This window comes from Protobothrops mucrosquamatus, unplaced genomic scaffold (genome assembly GCF_001527695.2).
Source record: "Protobothrops mucrosquamatus isolate PMUCROS unplaced genomic scaffold, P.Mucros_1.0 scaffold27, whole genome shotgun sequence".
NCBI classification, from domain to species: domain Eukaryota; kingdom Metazoa; phylum Chordata; class Lepidosauria; order Squamata; family Viperidae; genus Protobothrops; species Protobothrops mucrosquamatus.
In genome coordinates, this window is record NW_015386412.1 from 1,232,949 (window position 1) to 1,255,301 (window position 22,353).

At 42.4% G+C, this 22,353-nt stretch overlaps 1 protein-coding gene across 1 annotated transcript in view; it reads right to left on the minus strand.

The window, feature by feature from the left end:
* The window catches only part of TCF12 (transcription factor 12), a 93,729-nt gene that overhangs the window by 19,585 nt on the left and 51,791 nt on the right, over nt 1-22,353 (minus strand). Inside the window, exons 9-11 of the mRNA XM_015811021.1 lie at nt 11,653-11,758; nt 10,170-10,306; nt 8,611-8,767 (exon numbers count right to left, since the gene is read on the minus strand). Coding sequence (XP_015666507.1) covers nt 8,611-8,767; nt 10,170-10,306; nt 11,653-11,758 — 400 coding nt within the window. The remainder of the gene's footprint in view (nt 1-8,610; nt 8,768-10,169; nt 10,307-11,652; nt 11,759-22,353) is intronic.

Sequence of the window (22,353 nt, forward strand, 5' to 3'; positions counted from 1 at the left end):
AGCTGCAGCACACTGCAGGCTCATATTTAAGTGATTGTCCACTAGGACTCCGAGATCCCTCTCACAGTTACTACTATTGAGCAAGGTACCCCCTATACTATACCTGTACATTTGGTTTTTCTTGCCTAAATGTAGAACCTTACTTTTTTCACCATTGAATTTCATTTTGTTAGATAGCGCCCAGTGTTCAAGTCTGTCCAAGTCCTCCTGTATCTTAAGCCTGTCTTCTGGAGTGTTGGCTATTCCTGCCAGCTTGGTGTCTATCCCCTCATCCAAATCATTGATGAAGATGTTGAAGAGCACTGGGCCTAGAACAGAGCCCTGGGGCACCCCACTACACACTTCCCTCCATGTAGATGCAGTTCCATTGAGGACCACACGCTGAGTAGGGCCGGTCAGCCAGCTACGAATCCATCTGGTGGTGATGCTGTCTAACCCACTTTTTTCTATCTTATCGAGTAGTAGGTTGTGATCTACTTTATCAAATCCCTTACTGAAGTCCAAGTAAATTATATCCACAGCATTCCTCTGATCCACTAATTTTGTCACTTGGTCAAAGAATGCAATAAGGTTTGTCTGGCATGATCTGTTTTTGACAAACCCATGTTGGCTTTTAGTAGTGATTTTGTTTGCCTCTAGGTGTTTGCTGATTCGTTGTTTGATTATCTTTTCCAGAATTTTCCCAGGTATTGAGGTCAGGCTGATAGATCTGTAATTTCCTGGATCCATTTCCCCCCCCTTTTTTGAAGATGGGAACTACATCAGCTCTTTTCCAGTCCTCTGGTAGTTCCCTAGTGCTCCAAGATCTTTGAAAAATATAGTTCAGTGGTTCTGAGATCACATCTGCCAGTTCCTTGAGAACCTTGGGGTGTAATCCATCTGGTCCTGGTGATTTGAACTCATCTAGGCTGGAGGATGTCGTCTAAATAAACCAGGACCCCCTTAAATAGGTGCTCCCTTAGTACCTCGTTAATTGCATAAATAATGCGGGGGACCCTTGTAGTCCAAATGGCAAAACTTTGAATTGGTAGCACCCCACTGGGCAATTAAATGCAGTTTTCCATTCATTCCCTTCCTTAATTCTAACGCGGTAATACACTTCCCTTAGGTCTAGTTTAGTAAAAGTTCTTCCTTTCGAGAGGTGAGATAACATGTCCTTCATGAGGGGTAGGGGGTATAGGTTGCTTTCACTGATTGCATTCAATGAGTGGTAGTCCACGCACAAGCATAAAGTGCCATCCTTCTTCTCTCTAAAGAGGACTGGGGCGGCTACTTTAGGCTTGGCAGGTTCGATGAACCCCCTTTCTAGGTTTTTATTTATGAATCTTTCCATTTCCTCCTCCTCCTTAGGGCTCATGAAGTATAGTCTGGGCTTCGGGAGTTTTGCCCCAGGCTTGAATTCTATGGTACAATCCGTGGGGAGGGGGGAGCTCATCCGCCCTCTCCTCACTGAAAACTTCAGCAAGGTCTCGGTATTCCTCTGGTATTTCGGGTAGCCCCTTTTCTTCTCCCATTGATGCTTTCTCCATTCTTAATTTTGGTAGTACTCCTTGGGGTTTTAAGTCCGTGGGGTCCCCCCTTTGGGAACCTGATTTCTGCCATCGTCCAATTTACCCAGGGGTTCCATTTCTTTAAGCATTCCAGCCCTAGGATCACTGGGCATTCCATGCCTAAGGTCACTACAAACGTTATGTCTTCCTCATGGTTTCCCAGGGATAGGTGAACTGGTAAAATGGCTAGGGTAGCTGGCACACCCCCCCCCCCGCTATGGACCCATCTAACTGGCCAAATGAGATTGGTTGTTTCAGTCTCCTCACTGGAATGCCCAAATTCCCCACTAGCGTCAGGCTAATGAGGCAGCGGGTGCAGCCAGAGTCTATTAATTAAGGCTTTCACTTTGACAGCTTCCAGCATGGAGGGAACTAATATAGTCACTGTCTTGAGGAGGGGTGCGATGGGTCCACTTACTAGGGGTTTGCCTTCCGAGCTGTCGTCTGAGGTATCCACTGGCCCTGCGGTGTAGGCTGGAGTTCCCTCCCCACGTTGGGCAGAGGTTGGGGACTCCACAGCCTCTATTGCTCTCATGGTGGGTTCTTTTGTCTTGGCTGGGGACTTCCCGGATTTCCTGGCCGGTGATCGGTTTGGGCTGTGCTGAGGGGCTTTTGAGCAGCATTCTACGGCCCAATGCCCTTCTCTCCCGCATTTGAAACAGCCCGTTGGCTTCTTGGCCGTAGCCGGTGGTTTCGCTGGCTCGTGCATCGGCTCAGGCGGCGAGCGGCCCCATGATTTTCCTCGGCGGTGCCTCTTCAGTAGGTCGATCTCTGCTTCCTCTGCCAGGACGTACCATTTGTCGAGTTGGTGTGGCCCCCCCCCGAGGCAGGCAAGCATCATACAGGTCGTAATTTAGGCCGTCTTTGAAATGGCTAAGGAGGATGTCTTCCGGCCAGTTCAGCTTGCTGGCAATGGTCCGGAATTCTTGTGTATATTCGGCTACCGGGCGTCTGCCCTGCCTCACCGTTTTGATTCTTTCACGGGCTTTGCGATCAGCCAGGGGATCCTCGAATTGCCTTCTCAGAGAGGACATGAAACGGCTGAAGTCATTGAGCTCTGGGGCGTTGGAATCATGCAAGTTCACCACCCAATCTGCGGCCGGTCCGTCCAGAGCTGATTGCATGATACGGATACGGGCTTTGTCTCTGGGGATGTGCCGCTTGTATTCTTCCATGAAGCTGAGGACTTGGGTTAGGAAAAACCCCAAGCGTGTCAGCTCCCCCTTGAATTTCGCGTCCAGCGGCGGGAATCTTTGAATGGATCGGTGCCTTCGCCGTTGGTGGTATGTCTTCCATCCTGATCGCCATCTGCGGGTCGGTGGGGAGTGGGGGCTGCTGAAGTGGTTGCTACTTGTTCAGCGGACATCCCCGGGACTACAGGTTCTAATTCCCCCTCAGTGTCTCTCTAGCTGCAGCTCCAGGTGCTGGTGTGGCCGCAGGGCTCAGATTTCTCCTCCCCTAGAGAGCTGAGAGTTCTTTTCATCAGGTCAATAGCTTTCTCTAGGATCCAGTTCGAGCGTTGTGCACAATTTCCTTCCTCTTCGCTAAAGTGCAGGGATTTCTCCATCTCCTGCTTCCATTCTGGTTGGTGGCTGCCCCGTCTCAGGGTCACCTTTCTCGATCTCTTTTCCCACTCGCCTTTTTTTCCAACGCCCATTGACCATCGAGGTTTGTGGTTACGCGTCTCCACCATCTCTTCTCCTGAGGAGTATGACATTTCAGATCCTGACAGCTGGCAGGTTCTCAGTCTGGGGGAAGGCTTCCTTTCCGTGGAGTTTTCTTCCTTCCCTGCCTCATTGTCTGACATTGTATTTTTTTGCAAAGTTCTTCCTTCCAGGTTGACTATTACTGCAGATCCTGTCTAATGTAAGTAACCACTTCAATCTACATCTTAAGAAACCAGAACTCTTGGAAACGATCTCTTCCAACAGGAACTTTTATTAAGAGAAATTGATAGCAGGCATGATAGACAGGATCTGAGGGATTCCCTTACAAATCGATGTTTTAAAGTGTCCCTAAGCAACCCCCACCCCACAGTTCTTCCGGGTGATTCAGACCGGCAACTATCTAGGTGTTAAATCCAGGAAAGATAACATCAATCCGGCTCCGTTGTGCACGATCATTCAACAGCTCCTCACACCTCATTTTGATGACGGGGAAATAAACCAGATCCCGGAGGTCTGTACCTTTTTTTTTTTTAAACAAGTTTTATTAATTTTCCATTTTTACAAGACTTCAGATATTTAAGGAACCAACATGGTGGCTGGGTAATACATAGTCCAATAACATGCTTATCCATATATATGTCAGTTTACATCAAAAATTTTCTCTCTCCCTTAATTATTATACCGTATTTTCCGGCGTATAAGACGATTTTCTAAACCCTGAAAATCTTCTCAAAAGTCGGGGGTCGTCTTATACGCCCAGTCGTCTTATACGCCGGAAAATACGGGTATTCAGGCAGGCTTCCAGAGTTCGGCTGGCAGGATGCAGGTAACCCCTCCTCCCATCCTGCCGCCTCCCACCGCACCACGCCGCTCCGCGTCCCGCGCCTCCGTGTCTCAAGCCTCTGTAGCACAGAACTGCTGGCGTTATGCTTGGGTGGAAGACTTTTTCTTTTACAGATGGGGCGGGTGGGCCTGACATTCACGCGCAGGCAGGACCCCGCCCGCCGAGCCACCGCTTCCCCATCGCCCTCCACGCCAGCCTGCTCCGTCTCCAGACCTCCCAGCTGACGGGTGCAGGTCCGGGGGTCGCCAGCTGACGGGCGCAGGAGTTCGGCGCTGAGCGGCCTCCGCTTCGCCCTCCGCACCGGCCAAAGCGTTGCCTGACGTTCCGGCCGACGGGCGCAGGTCCGGGGGTCGCCAGCTGACGGGCGCAGGAGGTAGGCCTCTTGCTTCTTCGGCTGCAACTGCTCCAGCCGAAGAAGCAAGCGGCTGGGAGGTCGCGGCGGCGCCTACCTCAGGCAACATTGGCTGGCGTGGAGGACAATGGGGAAGCGGTGGCTCGACGGGCGGGGTCCTGCCTGCGCGCGAATGTCAGGCCTACCCGCCCCATCTGTAAAAGAAAAAGTCTTCCACCCAAGCATAACCGTTAAGGATTTTAAGGATCTTTGAGAGGGAGAGAAAGAGGGAAAGAGAAATAGAGAGAGGGAGAGAAAGAGGAGAGGGAGAAAGGGAGAGAGAAAGAGGGAGACAGGGAGAGAGAGAGAGAGAGAGAAAGAAGGAGGGAGAGGGAGAGAGAAAGGGAGACAGGGAGAGAGAAAAAGAAAGGGAGACAGGGAGAGAAAGGGAGAAAGAAAAAGAGAGAGGGAAAGAGAAAGGGAGAAAGAAAGAGAGGGAGAGAGAGAAAGAAAGAAGGAGAGAGATTAAATTAGTAACATGGCTGTTCAGTGAATCTGGTTTCCCCACTAACTTTGCTTGTCACAAGGTTGCAAAAGGTGATCACATGACCCTGGAACAATGTGACCATCATAAATAAGAATCAGTTGCCAAGCATCCAAATGTAAATTACATGACCCTGNAGGAAAAGTTTAATCCACTTGCACTGTTTTATGTTTACATGTTTGATGACAAACAGCCTTATGTTTATAAGTGACAGTTTTCCTGCTAAGTACCTGCATGTCATAAGCATTTGAATTAAAATTACCATATTGAAATCAAATCTGATGTTTTTTAATTTTTATTTGGTGTGCGTTGGAACAGGGATAGTCTTATACGGTGGGTATAGCCCAAACTCTATATTTTAACTGGAAAAGTTGGGGGTCGTCTTATATGCCCAGTCGTCTTATACGCCGGAATATACGGTACCAAATTCAAATTAATAAATTGCTAGTTATAACTCAATCATTTAAAACATTTATAAACAACTTATATGTCTCCAGATCCTGTTTTTGACTTTTGTCTGGTTTCAATTACAATATTCCTGTTGGTTTAGTGTCCAATAATGTTTAAGTTTCGGATAACCCACGGTTCCCTTGGTTCATGCAAAATAATATCATGTCTAAAATACACTTATTATTTATTCCAGTAGATTCTTAGTTTATTTCAGTCATATTCTAATTCTCATTCTAATATCATCGCTTACTCATAAAATAACCTTTATTCTCTAAATCCATCTTCCATTTATAGTTCAAAACAATTATTTGAATAACTAATTTATTTCCCTTATAAATATAAATCCTAAATATTAAATCAAATAACATCTTTAAAGTCTCCTTATCTCATTACGTAGAATTTAAAGCTCTTCCATTAAATATCACATAAAGAAAACCATTTTAAGTCTAACTCTGGCCTTCCTTTTGTGCCAAGCTGGCTTCCATAAAAAAGCTTTTAGATCCTCAAGTGGCTCTCCATTCCTGCATATATCATTTGAATCAGGGGAGACCATCCAATCATCAGCCTATCAAGGAAGCCAGTCCCTTCACAATCATTGAATTGTTGGCCAAATGGTTTAGGTCTCCATATTTGAGTTAATGCATTTATCATACGTTCAGACTGGTCTTCTTCTTCTTCTTCTGGTTTCGGCTGGCTTAGATGAAAGGTCATGTTCAGTGCTATAGTTGTTTTGGATCATCTGGGTTGTCTAGAATCTCAGTATATTGTGTATGTAAGTCCTCTGCACGTTCCATCTTAGCATTGCTTTGTTGAGTTTCTGTTGTTGTTGTAGTTGTAAAGTCTTTAAGTGAAGTCAAAGTTTGGGTGTCGGAGTTCTGAGTAGATTGTAGCTGGCATTCTTTAAAATCCACTTTGTTATTAGTTCCTTCTTCTATTGCTTTTTGGGATGTAAATTCATCTAATGAGGTTGAAGCTGCGTTTTGAAGCTTTAAAGTGGCACGTAAGTCTTTCATTCTAGAATTCACTAGCTCAGTGGCCTCTAGGATTTTTTCAAATATAAGTTTGACGTTAAGCTGTGGATGGTGTTCCTCCATTTCTGTAATGTTTACAAATAGTCCTTTAGTGGAGGCTGTTTTTAATAAAAGTCAATAACTATCCATCTCCACTGTAAAGAGATATTTTCTCCACCCAGCTGTTTCAAGTTGTTATCTTTTGTTGCTGTCAAGGTCAAGTTTTAGTCTCAGGAATCTCCCAGTCAGAAAAAAATATATTTTTTCCACTTGCTGTACCAAATTTCACCACAAGATGTCCCCAGTAACATACAGAATGGAGCTTTTATCCTGTTCAAGAGAGGAAAAACAAAAGAATATTCCCCCCCTTTTTTTACAGTTTAGCAAAAAAGTAAAACAATAAGTTTTTATAGAAATACAGAGCTTTTAGGGAGCCCAGGTATTACAAGTCCAGGTATGTGGTCTTTTGATCTTATTGTTATTTTTTGTTTGTTTGTTTGTTTCTTGTCTTTGTGTTCCCGGGGTAAGCAGAAGCCGCGAAATTAAGCTGGGGGAAAAGGGTATTTTAAGGATTTTTACAGGAAAGTAGTTGGGAAAAAAAGAAGGAAGGTAAGGTCTCACCCAACTCCTCCAGTTACTTCATCAGGCTTATTAGTGCTTTGGGCTTTTGGCTGGTGCGGCTAAGTGAGCGGCCATGTTAATGGCCGCTCTTTCCTTCTTTGGTCCTGAGGAGTTGCCACAGATCAAACGGAGAGGCTACCGCCCCTCCGCAATCTGGCAAAGTCCTCCCCAATGGTGGTCGCCCATCCAGGGTGACTTTCGACCCTTTCCAGGGTCTCCCGAAGAAGGAAAACCGGACGGCGGGGAGAACGATCTCACCGCACATCTGCCAGCGCTGCAAACCGGAACCGGAAGCACCAGGGGGTCTGTATCTTTTCACCCCCCTTTTCCTAGCTGCCCAGTAAGGAGGAGAAGTTCAGAGGGGCATAGGATAAGAGGCAAATTGTTACACTGTAATGGTTACAGACACAAAGGCAAATAAACAAAAGGTGAATAGAGGAAGTGAGAGTAATAAACCCGCATGCATATCCACCCCTCCCCCTTGGGAGTATGGCAGGATCCAGGGAGGGGTAAGAATTGGTTTTAGATCAGAGAAGATAGATAGAAAGGAAATATAACTGGATTCTGACATCAAATATGTTTCTATTTTCAAAGGTCTTCAGGCAAAACATCTTTTTCTTCCAAATCGTCTCTTTAACCACTTGGACATAATGATCCAATGACAAGAGATATGTTCCATCTTTATTGCTGATATTTTTCTGAGAAGGCAAGCCACTTGCATGCTTCCTTGTGTACATGAACTTGTTCTTCTCTGTCTACAGACCCAGTTTAGCTGCCTGCCAGCCTATCAGTACCAATCAGAAGGAAAATGATGCTGCTGGGGCGATCTGATCAGTACTGTTCAAGCTAGGAAAACTCATCTGCCTAACCAACTATTTAGTCCAGGATTACCACATTGGTCCCATCATGCTGGATAAACATTGTACAGCATTTCAGGATCACATTTGCACAAATAATTTAGCGGTTTGGAACAGTTAAGTTAAACAACCCAAAGCACACTGCTTAAGACAACAAGAGTTAATCAGTGATGAACCCTCAGTGTCTTTTTTAAAAAATGTGTATCTTTGTAAGAGATCATGAAAAGGACTTCAGAATGCACAAAACACACCAAATGCATGAATAAGCTGAAATGTCACTTCAATTAGATCTATAAATCTGGGATTTGGGGGAAAATTGATGCTTGCTTGTTAAGTAAATATATGTTCTTCCTGAATAGAAGTTATAACCATATTTCAACTATGATCAAAGACAAATTATTCCTGGTTCAATCACTTTTTTAAAAAATTGTCATGTATTTATTTTGGAGCAGTGCAGAAATAATGTCCAGATCAACATAGAATGCCATCTAAGATCCATCACACCAGCTTTGTGACCCACAAGTATGAAAAATGTGTTCTAGACTGTGCTCTCAGAGTGGAGATCAAATTAAGAGAGAAGTGAAAATATTCCAACTCTAAAAACACCAACATTATAAGTCTTGCCACATGACAAATCCTTTTTTACAGTTTTAGCAGATAATTATACTATTGCAACTTAACTGTGACTAAATTAGCTGTAATTTTTATGGATGATTTTAGGACACAGACATCTTACCAAGCACACTGGTATCCGAGCCGTTGACTGGTGGAGTATGAGAGGTGGCGGCGGCGGTGGCAGCATATAATGAATTATTGCTACTGCCCCGGTGGAAGCTGGACATTGGCGGAAGGCTGGTGCTTCCTTCTGTTGGTGAGTCTGAATGAGGACAGTTCTAGGAAAAAGGAGAAGTGGAATCACAGTGCAAGAAGGGAACAAGAGTGGCAATTTGATATTAGCAAAATTCAAAGTAGCCCTAAACTCTTAGTTAAAAAGAGCACAATGTCATCCGGGCTAAACCAGAGTTCATGAAGCAAGCAAAGAACAGAAAGATACCTTGCCTCAATAATCCATAATCATCTCTGAATGTGAGATTTTATTTTTAGGCATTAAAGTCAATGCCAACTAAATGAAGGAGGTGGGGCAGTTTGGAGATGATGGGAAACTCTCCTTCTCCATCATCTGGAAATAAAAACTCGGGTCCCGTCATTCTGCAGATGCTGCTAAAGGTATTGGTAATAACTAAAATTCATAACACTTCAGGAAACTAAAACCTGAATTCTGATAACAAATTCTAAAGGTTATTTTTACAATTCTTAGTGTAGCGGCTCAAATGGAATGGGCAACCGGATGGACGAAAGGCATGCAGAAGGAGCTCAATGCTCATCCAATCTCATTTGTGAAATATGAAGCCAAGGTTCCCATTAGGCCCAAAGTGACCCTTCTCAGAATCAAGTCTTTACAAAAGCCTCCCACAGATGAACTGCAACAATCTTGTGTAGTACAATAATTGTGCTTTATTAATTATTTGATGTAAGCATACTGCAAATATAATGAGTCAGATTATATAGTTTTATTTTCAATCCTTGATAGTGCGTTGCACTGTAAACATGGAATAATATTTAATGTGATAAAAAGAAGTTTCTTTTTAAAACCTATTTGAATTATGCAACTGTAGGACAAATATGCAACTCTTAGATTTTTTTTCATTCTAGTGGCCATCACATTGTGTTTTTGCAGAAATTGATTGTGCTGCTGATTCACAATTTTAGAAAGCTCCTTCTGATTGTTGTTGCTGGTAAACTTGACTGGCATGGAAAATATAAATAGTATCAAACACCATATATAAAATACATTCTAACAAGTCTTCACTTTTTATATTCGTACCTTATTAAATTGAGGTATCAACAGACACTATATCTAGAGAACAAGCAAGCTCTGAAGCAACTCTCTCCATACAAATCTGAATTTCTGCACAGCCGGCTCATGCCATGCCATGCCTGAAGACCAGAAACTCTTCTGGTTTGGAAGATGAACTTCCTGAGAACCGTGAACCACATCAAGAGTGGTGAGTTTGCTGTGATCAAGAGGAATTTGTCAGCCTCTCTGTATCCACCATAATGGGTACAAATTTAAGAAGACAAAGGAAAGAATGTGTTATATACACAGACTTCCCAAAACATCAAGGAGGCTACTGGAAACGCTTACTGATTTTCCCATGGCCTCCACTTTAGCTGATTCCACAGGGACACAGGGCATTGCTGTCCTCACCACCACCAGCACCACCACTACCTTACCAGACGCTCGTGGGGATGTCGGCTGCCGTAACTATTGGAGGGCAACAGGTGAGAAGGACTTTCCAGCATTCCACCATAACCCGACTGGCTCACTCCATTGGAGGGGCTCCAAAGTTCAGAAGCAATGTGGGTCCCATCTTTATTGTTGGATGAAAATAGAAGACAGGAGACCTGAGGCTTCTGGTCAGGCACAGCTATCAATTTCTACTCTTCAGAAACTCACCCCTGCATTTAGGAACAGGCAAAGAGCAGGACCTCCACAGGCTTGCTAATGGGGGTCAGAAAGGATGAACATGCGGAAGAGCTGCCTGCTGTAAAACCCAGAAGCCCGGCCCCTCAGATCAGCTGCCCCGGCATGTGATTCTTAACCCTTTCCTCCCACCTATTCAACTCAGTGAACTTGGGGCTCTTTTTCCCCAGCCTTGAACCTGGGAAGCACCTGCTCCAAGTGTACAAGGTGTCTGCAGCCACCGTACTGGCTTCAACCCTTGAAAAAGGAAAGGAACTTTGATATATTACTGTCTAACCATTTTAAGTCTAACTTGTTTTATAATTTCACTTTCTTGGTTTCTGAGTCTTGTATAGCAAAACAGTTTTTCCCAGAGAAAGTCAAACAGAAATCAAAAGAACACTCCAGGTATTGTCAGTGAATTATCTGAGGCCTATCCACTAGCCAAGGATAACTCAATTCCAAGCACACAAAAACTGTGCAGAAGAACAGCATATTGTGTAACTGTGAGAACCTAGTTTCTTGAAGGAGAAACTGAAAAAATAAGTGAAGGATCTGACACTGATATGTGTCCCGGCAAACACATTTTCAGTCTTGGATTGGCCTTTTTAGCTTGATCTGGATTGACAAGAGATTCTGCATTAATTATACAACCTCCCTGCTTTAAGATGTAGTGACAATTTATTGCAGTAAAAGAAGCAACTGCCATTAGATACTTTTTCTAGAGGATATGTAACTGGCACAAGAAATCTACTTGATTTAGATAGAAAGAAGTAACCACTGTAAACCTCATTGATACAACAGCTGCAATTGTAGCTTGCCAGTACTCTTTTAATTTTGTTTTACCTAACAATGGTCTGTGTTTTATGCTCACCTCCTTGGGAACATTGTGGCTAAGATGCAGGCTAAACATCTAAGAATCCAGAAAAGTCAAGACTGCCAAGATGAGCTCCTTTAGCCCCTGGGCAGAATGATGCTGGTGCTGCAGTTATTCCATAAGGGACAGAGGAGCGAGGTCATCAATGAAAGCCCGACTTCTGTTTTAAGTACCCAAACCACAAGAAAGAAATGCTAATCAGATCTACTTTAAGATATGCCTTTAAACTGCTATTACCAATTCACATCCTATGAATCTCATGATACTCTTGACAGCATGAACAAAATAAATTATACTCTCATTTATTTGGTTACTTATGCTATTTATTCCTTTTCTCTCATATCTAATTTGAAAATATCATCAAAAAACTTTCTTACCTTGTAACAAGAAAGTGCTAGCAAACATACTGCTTGGCGGTTTAGGAGATGGATAACTTGGAGATTCTCTATTGAAGTCATCTGAATTAGAAGAAGGTGCATAGACCTAAATCCATGAAATGAAAGGGAGAAAAGGACAAATATACAATGGCTGAAAGGATCCAGTCATAATCAAGTAGAGCTTAAAAGGAGAGAAGCACAGCTGAATATGAAGTCACAAGTCTCAAACTACAGATGCTTTGGGGAGGCTTCTTCCTCTCTTTTGGGATGCCAATTCCAGCAGGCAAGACAAAAGCTAAAGGGCTGACTCTGCTCAGCAAGGACAAGACCCTTCAGTGTTTAAAACACGGGTGTCAAACTTGTGACATCACATGACGTGTTGCGATATATCACGACTTTTTCCCCATTGCCAGCAATGGGATGGGCGCCGTTTTGGTGTGACGCATTCGGCCCGTGAGCTGGCAGTTTGACACCCCTGGTTTAAAACAATTACTGAAATTTACAATAACAGGAAGACAGACAGATGATCTTGGCAAAGAGCCAATAATAAAGACTTTCAATAGGGACCAACACATCCGTTAGGGTAGAAATACGTTGGTTCAGGTAGCCCTCAACTTACAATCACAATTGAGCCCAAAGCTTCTGTTGTCAAGCAAGACATTGAAGTTATTTTTGCCATTTTACTTTCCTGTCACAGTTAAGTGACTCGCTGCAGGTGTTAAATTAGTAACATGGTTAAGTGACTCTGGCTTCCCCATTGACTTTATTTGTCAGATCACAAAAGGGGACCACAGTACATTGCTACAATCATAAATTCGAGCCAGTTGCCTAGTGTCCAAATTTTGATCACGTGACCATGGGGATGTGCCAATGGTTATAAACATGAAAAATGGTAATAAGTCACTTTTTTTCAATGCTGTTGTATCTGAGGGCTACATGTGTGAGTGAGAGTGTATGTGTGTGAGAGAGAGAGCGCCACTGTTCTTAGAGATAGCCCTGAGATTCTTCTGCTATATTCTGAACAAGCAAGAGGGGAAAACTCTGTGCAACAAAATCCTGACAGCTGTTTTTACAGAAAAGGATAGAAAAGAGCAGCAGAATAGACTCTGGTGGAGTTGATAGTTGCACCATGTTTTTAAGCAAAGTCTACAACCCTCCCCCTCAAGCAGCAATTTCAAGCTGCACTTTTTTCAGTCTGGATTTTGAAGATCAAAGAATTTTTGCAGCAAAACACAAGTGATGTGGTCTCAGACTTCATTCAGTCCAGATGTTGGGAAACAGTCTGCCAATTCTAAAACAAAAAGCAAGTTTCCTTTGTTACAGTGAGAACCACACACAAATTAAAACCGTCTCTCTTAAGTCATTTGATCACCTGCAGATGATTGTCAGTTCCCCCCCCCTCCCTGGTTGATCACAGATTTTATTTTGTTGTTACAAACAAAAATGTAAAAGCAGAAGAAAAGGCTGACTGAGATGGTAAGATTAAGCAGTCTGTAAATAGCCACTTTCCCGCTTAGTGAAGTCACAATTCAACCAAGAGGGTATTTTGGAGTTTCAGCATGGAGAGATATTTGCCAGCACATTTCAGACCCCGGCTGAGCAGAAACCCAAGTCCAGTGCAAAGCAACTTTCCTTGTGTTCAGACATGGCTCTTCTGCATCTTCGTTCTCCTCTTGACTCACCACTGAGAAACGTAACCACCTGCTTAGTTTAGCCAGTCTTTCAAGGAGGCCTGCAAAAAATTCCATGGGTGTCCATTATAGATAGGCAAATACCAGGGCAATCGTGCCCTTGGTGAATGTATTGTGTTTCTACATGCATTTGTGTGTGTGTGTGTGTGTTAATCCTTTGTTCAGCAATTTAAAAAAACACCTTTCTTTTCATATCTGGAGCAATTTGGAGGTGAGAAGAGACAAAGAGCTGCTGGAACTCAGTGGGCAGGGATGGTTCCTCCCGGGCCCCACCAACTTCATCGCAGATGTGGAGAGGTCTCCGCTTGAGCTGCTAAGGGGAAGCCGAGGGGGGACCTCAGGCAACCGGGCCTTCTCCCTGAGCTTCCAACTCTTAGCAGTCAGGAGGCCACTTTTGCTCTGCGTCATCTAAACTTAACAGAGACCCTTGAATTCTTAGTTGTAGCTCTGACTTGATCTAGTTTTAACTTTCTTACATCTAATGGTTTTTATTATTTTATAATCAGACTATTGTACTATTATTTAATTTATTAAATTTTTATGCTGCCCATCTCCCCTGTAAGGTGACTCTGAATTTACAATAAACTTATAAGTTGCCAGAGGCTTACTAATACAAGAAAAAAAAAGTAGAAACAGCACCAAAATGCCCAGCAAACAACAAGCGCTCAGAATATATTTTGAGATATGGAAGACTCCAAATAATACAAGAGGCAGTTTTGGATGGCAATTTGTCTGCATAAAAATGTCAGACAATAGTCTCCCGCACAGCTATGCAAGTTCTCTTCCTATAGAAGTCAATTGATCAAGCTGCTTTTTCAAAATTGTACTCACACCAGTAACTTTTGACAGCATGAAATATACATTTATGGCCCGTTTTCTGCTCGAAACAATGGGAAAATACATCCTATATGAAACATACTTGGAGAACCAAACTAATAGCCCCTGGAAGAGGACCTTCAAGGAGGAGGGGACATGCGTCATCTGGCAGAGGATAGCCTACTCCTACTGGTAGCCGCCAGAATGAGAGACAGTCAAGAAGGTGTATGTTAAGGATGGCTCTTCTGGGTGGCCTCATGGCTGCTATTCACATTGCTTCCTGAGCAGCTCAAGTACCACCAAGGTCCTCCTCCCACAGCTTGAGTTATTTTGTTTCATAAACATTCAATTGTTCAACCAATGAGAAAGTTCCACTTCCTGGATTTTCCGCCAAATTCTCATAAGCTCCCAGGAACTCTTGCTCTCTTCAGCCCAAGCGTCCCTCCCTCCTGAAGGCAACCACCTTTCCCACTTGGAAAGTGAGTGATTATTGTGGGGTGATGAGAGAACGAATCCAACACAGCTATATATATGGAATCCCAGATTTCCAACCCAACCACGTGTTCGGGGCTTTCTGCTATCTCCCATAAGAAATAAATACAACGAATCTATGCTTCTTGCAGCAAGGAAGGAAAGGATGGCTCATTTCAAGAATGCTCACCACCTGTAATTCTCCTGACACATACGATCGGTTTAATTGAGATCCCATGTAATCTCTGCTATTATGGGGAACACGATTCTTTTTCTTCCAAAGAGGGCTGTTGTGGTGATGCCGAGCAAAATAGCTTAAAGCCTTTACATGCTTAGTTCAAAGTGCATGTTACCATGCATGTTAATGATTAAAAAGGCACTGTTGCACTGTCTCAGCCTCTGCCCAACTGGACAGCAGTCCCAAAGCTTACGGCCTCAGTGTGGGAGCCGTCCTGAACTGAACCAGGAACAGGCTGCAGGGCTCTGGTATCCGCCCAAAGGATGGCAGTGGGAGAACCATCGCCCAAGGATGCCCTGAATGATGGCCCAAATCTGCCTGGATGCCACTAAGCACATAAGGCTTTTAACCTACTGTGCCACACACTTTAAAGATAGAAAGAATTTTATGAGTATGCACCATTTAATAAAATATAGAATACTTTGCATGGAGTCTAATGAAATTTTCCTGTTCTATTTAAGCAGTAAAAATGATGATTTAAATATATATCATCTAAAATCTAGAATTTTAAAAAACATTTTTATTTCTTTGATGACATGGATTTTGGAAAATGCATTGTTCCAAACCAATATGAATGCATATTACTACATGCAGCAACATTGAAAAAGTGGGACTGTATCCATTAATTCCTGTACAATCTTATTACAGAATATAAAATTTTACTGTAAATTAATAATAAAAATAATAAACAATAGCATCTCCCAGTACAGCAGTAAGGCTTCTGTGAGAGCACCACTGTTTAGCTCAGTTGCACGAAGCGGTTTGGGAGTGTGTGTATGAAAATATGTCCAATGCTGGCAGGTAACACTCATGAGACTGCTTTTCCATTCTTTACACTGCACAGTCTTTTTTCCCCCAAAGTACTGAGTGAAAGTGGATAAAGCAATTCTGCCCAGAGATTGTTTTCCCTAAAACTCTTATTGCCAAAACAACCTACTTTTTTTTAGTGCCTGATTAAAATCAAGTCTGTAGTTTAACTGAAGACAGTATTTTTTAAAATAATCTGCAAAACTTAAAAAAGCATCAGTTCTCAAGAAATGTTCCTTGCAAGTGTATTTCCACATATAAAACTTCTATGCCGCAGCTCCTCTTTAGGGTCCAACCCAGCCAGGTCAAGGACAGCTACGGATTTGAACCAAGGCGTATCCCCAAAAATCAGCCCAGCATTTCCCAACTCATTTGGTTGACATGTTATATGTAACTGTTGATATATAGCAATACTTTAAGAGCCCTCTTTATTTAAAGTTCTGAAGCAATCTATTAACTAATGGGTAAAATGCTATCAACAAAACAATTCAGATCAATTCTTAACAGTAGCTTCTCTCAAGGTAAAACTCTGCTTGAATCATGGCAAAGTAGAAGCCAGTGCTTTCCAGTGGTTCTATCAAGACATTAATGCCTCAGGACACCTCAGCTTTCTCCCACTGACCCCCAAGGCCTCATGAATTAGGCTGGTCTCACGTGGTTAAGAGACACCAAGAAGGGGGCTCCTCATTCGATTTTCTAACTCTTCCAGTTCACAAAAGTCACCCTGAAAAGTAACAAGCAGATGCTCTGAAGTCTCCAGCCCTGCCATGCTTTAGGGTCATTACTCTCTACTATATGCCTGGAAATACTTAGCAAACTCAAAGCACTGGGGAACGTCCTGTGTTCAAAGAGTAAAATCAACACTTCACACAAGTTGTAATGTTACGACTCTGAGAGAAGTAAATGTGATTTTACTTCTCAGTTCAGCTTCCAAACGATTTTAGCAGAAAAGGGAAGGAAACAAAATCACATCTGTAGGAGTTGCTTTTCACTGGAGAAACCACTAAAAAGAACAAGCAATTTCTCTCTAGTCACCCGACACCAATCTGCATTTCTTAGTGAGTCTGAGGTGTCATGAAGATTTGTCAATCCAGAACTATTCAGCTTTTGCTAAAATGGCTTCAAATAAAAAGTTAGACACCCAACTCCAGTATCCAAGGAGATTTTACAGTCCTGTCAACGAGTAGAAAAGATTAGACAATAACTGGAGATTATCTGTAGATGTAACTGAGCCTCAACATCGCTCTTATTTACATAATTTATCAGGGCACAAAGATTAAAAGCTGAAATATTCTGCATTTAAACAAATTTTGCACAACACATTGCAAGTGAAACTGGATTGAATCTCTGCTTTGTCTAAAGCAAATGTTGGTATCAGACTCTGGAAACAAGCTATGTCTCCCATAAAATGTGCAAGTTTGATTATATGGTATATACAATAATCATATATGCAATTTACAGCATACTAATTAACAAGAAATCCCTATTTTAGAGTCTTATGTTTCTGAACAGGGAGCAGAATTATTCCTGGTTAGAACACAATAAATATTTTTTGATATAAAACCTCAAATTTTGAGCAATATTACATACACTAATCCCTTTCCACAAAGCATTTGGTAGCCAATCCTGTATCTGAAACTCCAGATTGGAAAGAGCAGCCTGATCGTCCAGCGGTCCTAGAAATCATTCAGAGACAACTCTGACTACAGCAAGTACCTGGAAAATACTGCACACATCTTGAAGCACACAGTATTTAACTGGCATCTGAATGGCATCAATGGCAGACCTGTCAGAAAACCCACCCTACCCTAAAGAAGGTGGCTGAAAGGGCTCCAGTTCATGCCAGCAGATGCACCATGTGGCTGGTTCGCTGAGCCGACCTTCTGAGTGACCCTGGAGAATGTGGAGACTCTGAACAAAAGAAAGAAAACCTCACCGTTTTCCCAGTGTAGTAATACATCAAAGAGGTGCTGCTCATTCCAGGCATCGGGTATGCGCAATATATGCCTGCCTGGGACACTGCGTTACTACAGCCCCAGGCCTGGTGCCCATCCGAGTTGTCAAATCTGCCCGATGAAATATAGCAGCTCTTCGGGGGTGAAGGAAGCACATACGGATGTACTTTGGAACAAATAATCTATGCAAAGCAGGACTGAACCATCTCAGATAGCAAAATGGGGTGGGTACATATTAAGACAGCCAGGCTCCTCTGAAAGGGTCTTTCAGATTTACCCCAGGGTGGTTTTGTCATGACAACACAACAAGGAATCCATTTGGTTAGGAATGTAAAAATCTGAACTTCCCTTAAAAGAACATTAGACTCCTGCTAATCCCAACCCCCCGTTTTTTTCTTTGTTTTGAACTCCAAAGTACTTACGACATCCCTGAGCCAGCTAATCCTTTTGTTTTAATAAAATGAGACAAGAGACTGATGGGCTGCACCTCTCCCTCAGCTCCCTCTGAAGCTGCTTCTTCAACTTTTCCCAATCTAGTAGTCTCTTTGCCTAAGGCTGCACCATAGGCAGATGGGAAACATATTGATTTTTTAGATTTAGCAGGAAACATATTGATTTTTTAGATTTAAACTAATCAAGTATTTTTATATTTGTAAATTCTTTTAAACTCTGTTCTATTTACTACTAATAAAGTCAGCTTTTTTCAGTCATCTCTAACTGGATATTCAGAGCTTAATACTTTATTTCATTTGTAGGCAGCTGTCACTGTAAAATTCTAGAAGTTACCAGAAAGCTTTTTTAAATTTAACCAATGATTTTATTTTTTACTTGAAACGTGAACTTTCCAAAATTAAACTTTGAAGATGAAAGATACACAGTGGTATAGTGTTTAACATTCCTTTCTACAGGTTAAGAAAGGAAAGTTTGTGGGAAATAAACACATTAAGGGTCCTTGAGGCCAGTGTAAGTTTTTTGTCTACTCTCTCCTGAGAAGAGCTAAAAATGTCTGGTTCATACATGTTGGAACCCATACAGAGTATATACATGCTCCCCAAAGGAGCCCACAGATTTATTCCAATGCACACTAGCAATTATATTCTATCCCACAAATGTGTTGCTCCCCAGTAGAGGGCAATGGTTAAAAAGGGAAAGTGGATGTGAACAGACTCTCAGCTAAGCAAGTTCATAACTTCGAGCCAGTCCTTGTCTCAAAGGAGTTCTATAATTGATTGGTTTCAACAATTTAGGCAATCCAACTTGATTCCTTTAACAAGTATTTCAGCAATTCAGATTAAATTACAACTCAGCCTATCATACACAGATGTGGTTTTGATTGATTCCCATAGATGGCTGTATAATCTAAACCTATTCTGTTGTGAGAATATTTTAATGCCTAATGAAAATGGGCATGAACAAATAAAAGCAAATTGCCCTTGGCCCATTCTATTTCTAACTTCTTTCACAAGGGGCCTTGGCATACAGCAATACCCAAATGAATGTTTAAAAGAGATCCTAACAACTAAGTCATCTGGCAGCAGAACCGATCCTGCCAAGAAAGCAGGGTTATCTTTCTTCGGGGTTTCAAGCAGAAGTCGGACGGTCATCTGGCAGGGATGTTGGATACCTGCACAGATCAGAAGGTCCAACTCAACCTGCTCCGTGGCCCCCACCCACCTGGATTCTCCTTTAGAAACATGCACTGCATGGAGTTTTACAGTATACAATGTAGAGAGCCACAAATACAATTGCTTAACCGAAGATCTCAAAAGCAATAGCATCATTAATGCAAATGCTTCTTAGGATTTTAAGTCATCCTTAATAGATCAGCACAGAAAGTGATTCGAGAAACTGATTAAATGTCCCATATTTTATTGGATTATCATTTATATGTCTTGGAAGTATACACTATACTTCTCCAGGAATAAGGACATATTGCTGCAAAACCAAGAAAACAAATAATTACTCTTATATTTTAGCACCACCACTTATAACAGAATAAGAACATCTGTACAGTATGAAAAGAAAGCAATCAAGCCAAATCTTTAAGAATCTCTCTGTCATCCCTATTAGCTCCATGCCCTAGGCCTAATTCTTAACGATCAGTGTTTCTCCAATAAGGGAAAAGAGACACGTTCGTATTTATCGGTTAGTGCAGGCACAAGCCAGCATCTGACAAAGTACTGAGAAGTGAGAACACCATTTGTGTTAACCGATTCAGCCTCACTGGATGATCCTAGGACTAGCACTGCGGATGTGAACGGCAAATACTCTCTAAGATATATATGCAGCTTATTCCCCCCCCCCCCTTTTAATATGTCAGATTCATTCTGCATTATGCAGAGCTTGCATTTTATCAAGAAACCCTGCCTAGAATATATGGCAACAAAACAAGCATGGCCAGTTTTGGCTTTTTATTTGAAGTCTCCCATGTTCTTTCAAACATAGACTCACTCAGCGGAAAAGAGAACACACAGCCTTCCAGCACTGGGTGAAACCCTTTCCAACAGGTAGTTGGGCAAAGGAGCAGAACACCTTGGAACAGAGCTCCAGCCGCCCACCTGCCTCTACCTGTCCCTTCCCGAATCCCAGAGACGAGTCCTTGGTCCAACCAAGACATCCACAGTCAACATTTCATAAAGAGGTGGGGATTATTTCCCCAGGGCTCTGGAGAATGGAATCTGAAAACTTAAAACTGTGGTTTAACTATGCTTATGCTTTAGTTTCATATGAGCCGAAGTGGTTCAGAAATTGATATGCAATAGCTTAGCATTATCTGTTGATGGAGAGATGGCCATAACTATTCAATATCCAAAACCAAAGTATAATTTAACAAAAGAATTTGCTTTAACCTAGACTAAATCAGAGCTAGTATAGGTAACCCCCGAGGTATGACAGTTCACAGTGACCATTCGAAATTATGCAATAACCCCCCCAACACAATTCCAACATTACAAATACTGCAGCACCACAGCAGTCGTTCACCCTTACGAACGACCGCAGAGGCATTGCAAAATAAGATGTTGAGATTGGAGAAAAGCAACTAAGATAATCAAAGGCCTGGAGACTAAAACATATGACGAATGGCTGCAGGAATTGGGTTTGGCTAGTCTAAAGAAAAGAAGAAATAGGGGTGACACGATAGCGGTATTCAGTATTTAAGGACTGCCACAAAGAAGAGGGGGTCAAATTATTCTCCAAAGCAGCAGACAAGAAACAATGGTTGGAAACTGATCAAAGAGAGAAGCAACCTGGAATTAAGAAGAAACTTCAGTGAGAACAATTAACCAGTGGAACAGCTTGCCTTCAGAAATCATGGGCGCTCCATCACTGGAGATTTTTAAGAATAGTCTCTTGTCTGAAATGGGTTCTCCTGCTTCAGCAGGGGGCTGGACTAGACGACCTCCCAGCTCTACTCTACTCTACTCTACTTTCCTGTTCCATCACTAAGTCCCCTATGGCCTTCCCCAGCCTGAGATACCTCATGTGCACTTAACAACTTGCACATTTGATTAGTGAATGTGTGGCCGAAAGCAGGGAGTTTTCACATTCATTTTATGTGATTCACTCCAACGAATCCTTGGGTTACGAATGTAATTGGCAGGCTCCATTACATTCATAACTCCAGGACTACCTGCAATGGAGCTTTTAAAGTCTTTTAAAGAATGGCAGAAAGAGTCATCTGTCTTTGTGTTCAGGTGTTAACTATCTAGACTTTCTTTTCCAAGTTACTATATGGTGTGTCTCATTCAAACATAGTGGTTAAAAATATAATAAAAGGTAACTCGGAATAGCTTTAAACTTCTCTTGGGAACAGAAGAGGAGAGGAAGGTTCTTATATTTAGAGATAATGGTTTTGGCCCTCTGCTCCTGAGTTTATTAGGAAGCTTGTCATGCCAGGTGCTAATGCAGAAGAAGCTTTTCTGAGGGCATCCAGCATTAAGCCTGGCTTCCAGGTTAATTGCAACAACTTGCATCTGGGAGAAGGAAGAGGAAGAGGACCAGCTGATGAGGGAAAACAGAAGGAGCATGTAAGCAAGCTGGAGCTCCAGCTTCCATTCCGAGCAGGCACTGTGAAGGCTCCACTGGCTTTACTCCTCCCTGATCAGCAGCAGTGCATTCAATTCACCCCGCACAACTCTTGAGTTGTAACTCATCCAAGAGCACCTGCGCCATGTGTTGCTGAATAAAAGCCTCCATTTGCACAACAAAGAAGTGAGTTCTTGTGTGTTCTGAAAGGGAGGGGGGATGAAGGACCCTGCTTTTATCTGATATGGATTTTAAATGCAGATTCATTTAACAATTTTCTTACTTTATTGAATGAAACATGGTTAATATTTCAAACTCCCAAAGTGTAAGATTATCACAGTTGATAATGATTCTTCTACAAAGCCCCTCCAAACCTTTTTTCAGAGTCTTTTATTCTCAAAGGATAAAAAAACAATTGGGTAAGAAGGATCAACAAACCTGCTGTTTGAAAGCCTTTCTGATGCTCAGCTCAAGTTAGAAAAGGCTTAATGAAGGTGCTGAAAAGCCACCAGGGCTTCACAATAAGCACCAGACTTGGTGATTTATTCATATTAATAACTTCATCCTATTGAAGCCAGCTGAGCTGTACAGGTCCTACCAATCACATCTTAAGGTCTTCAATACCACTGGGATCATTAGCAATGTAAATTTTTACCATTCTTTACTATTAATCTCTGTCCTCCTGTTTTGCAACATA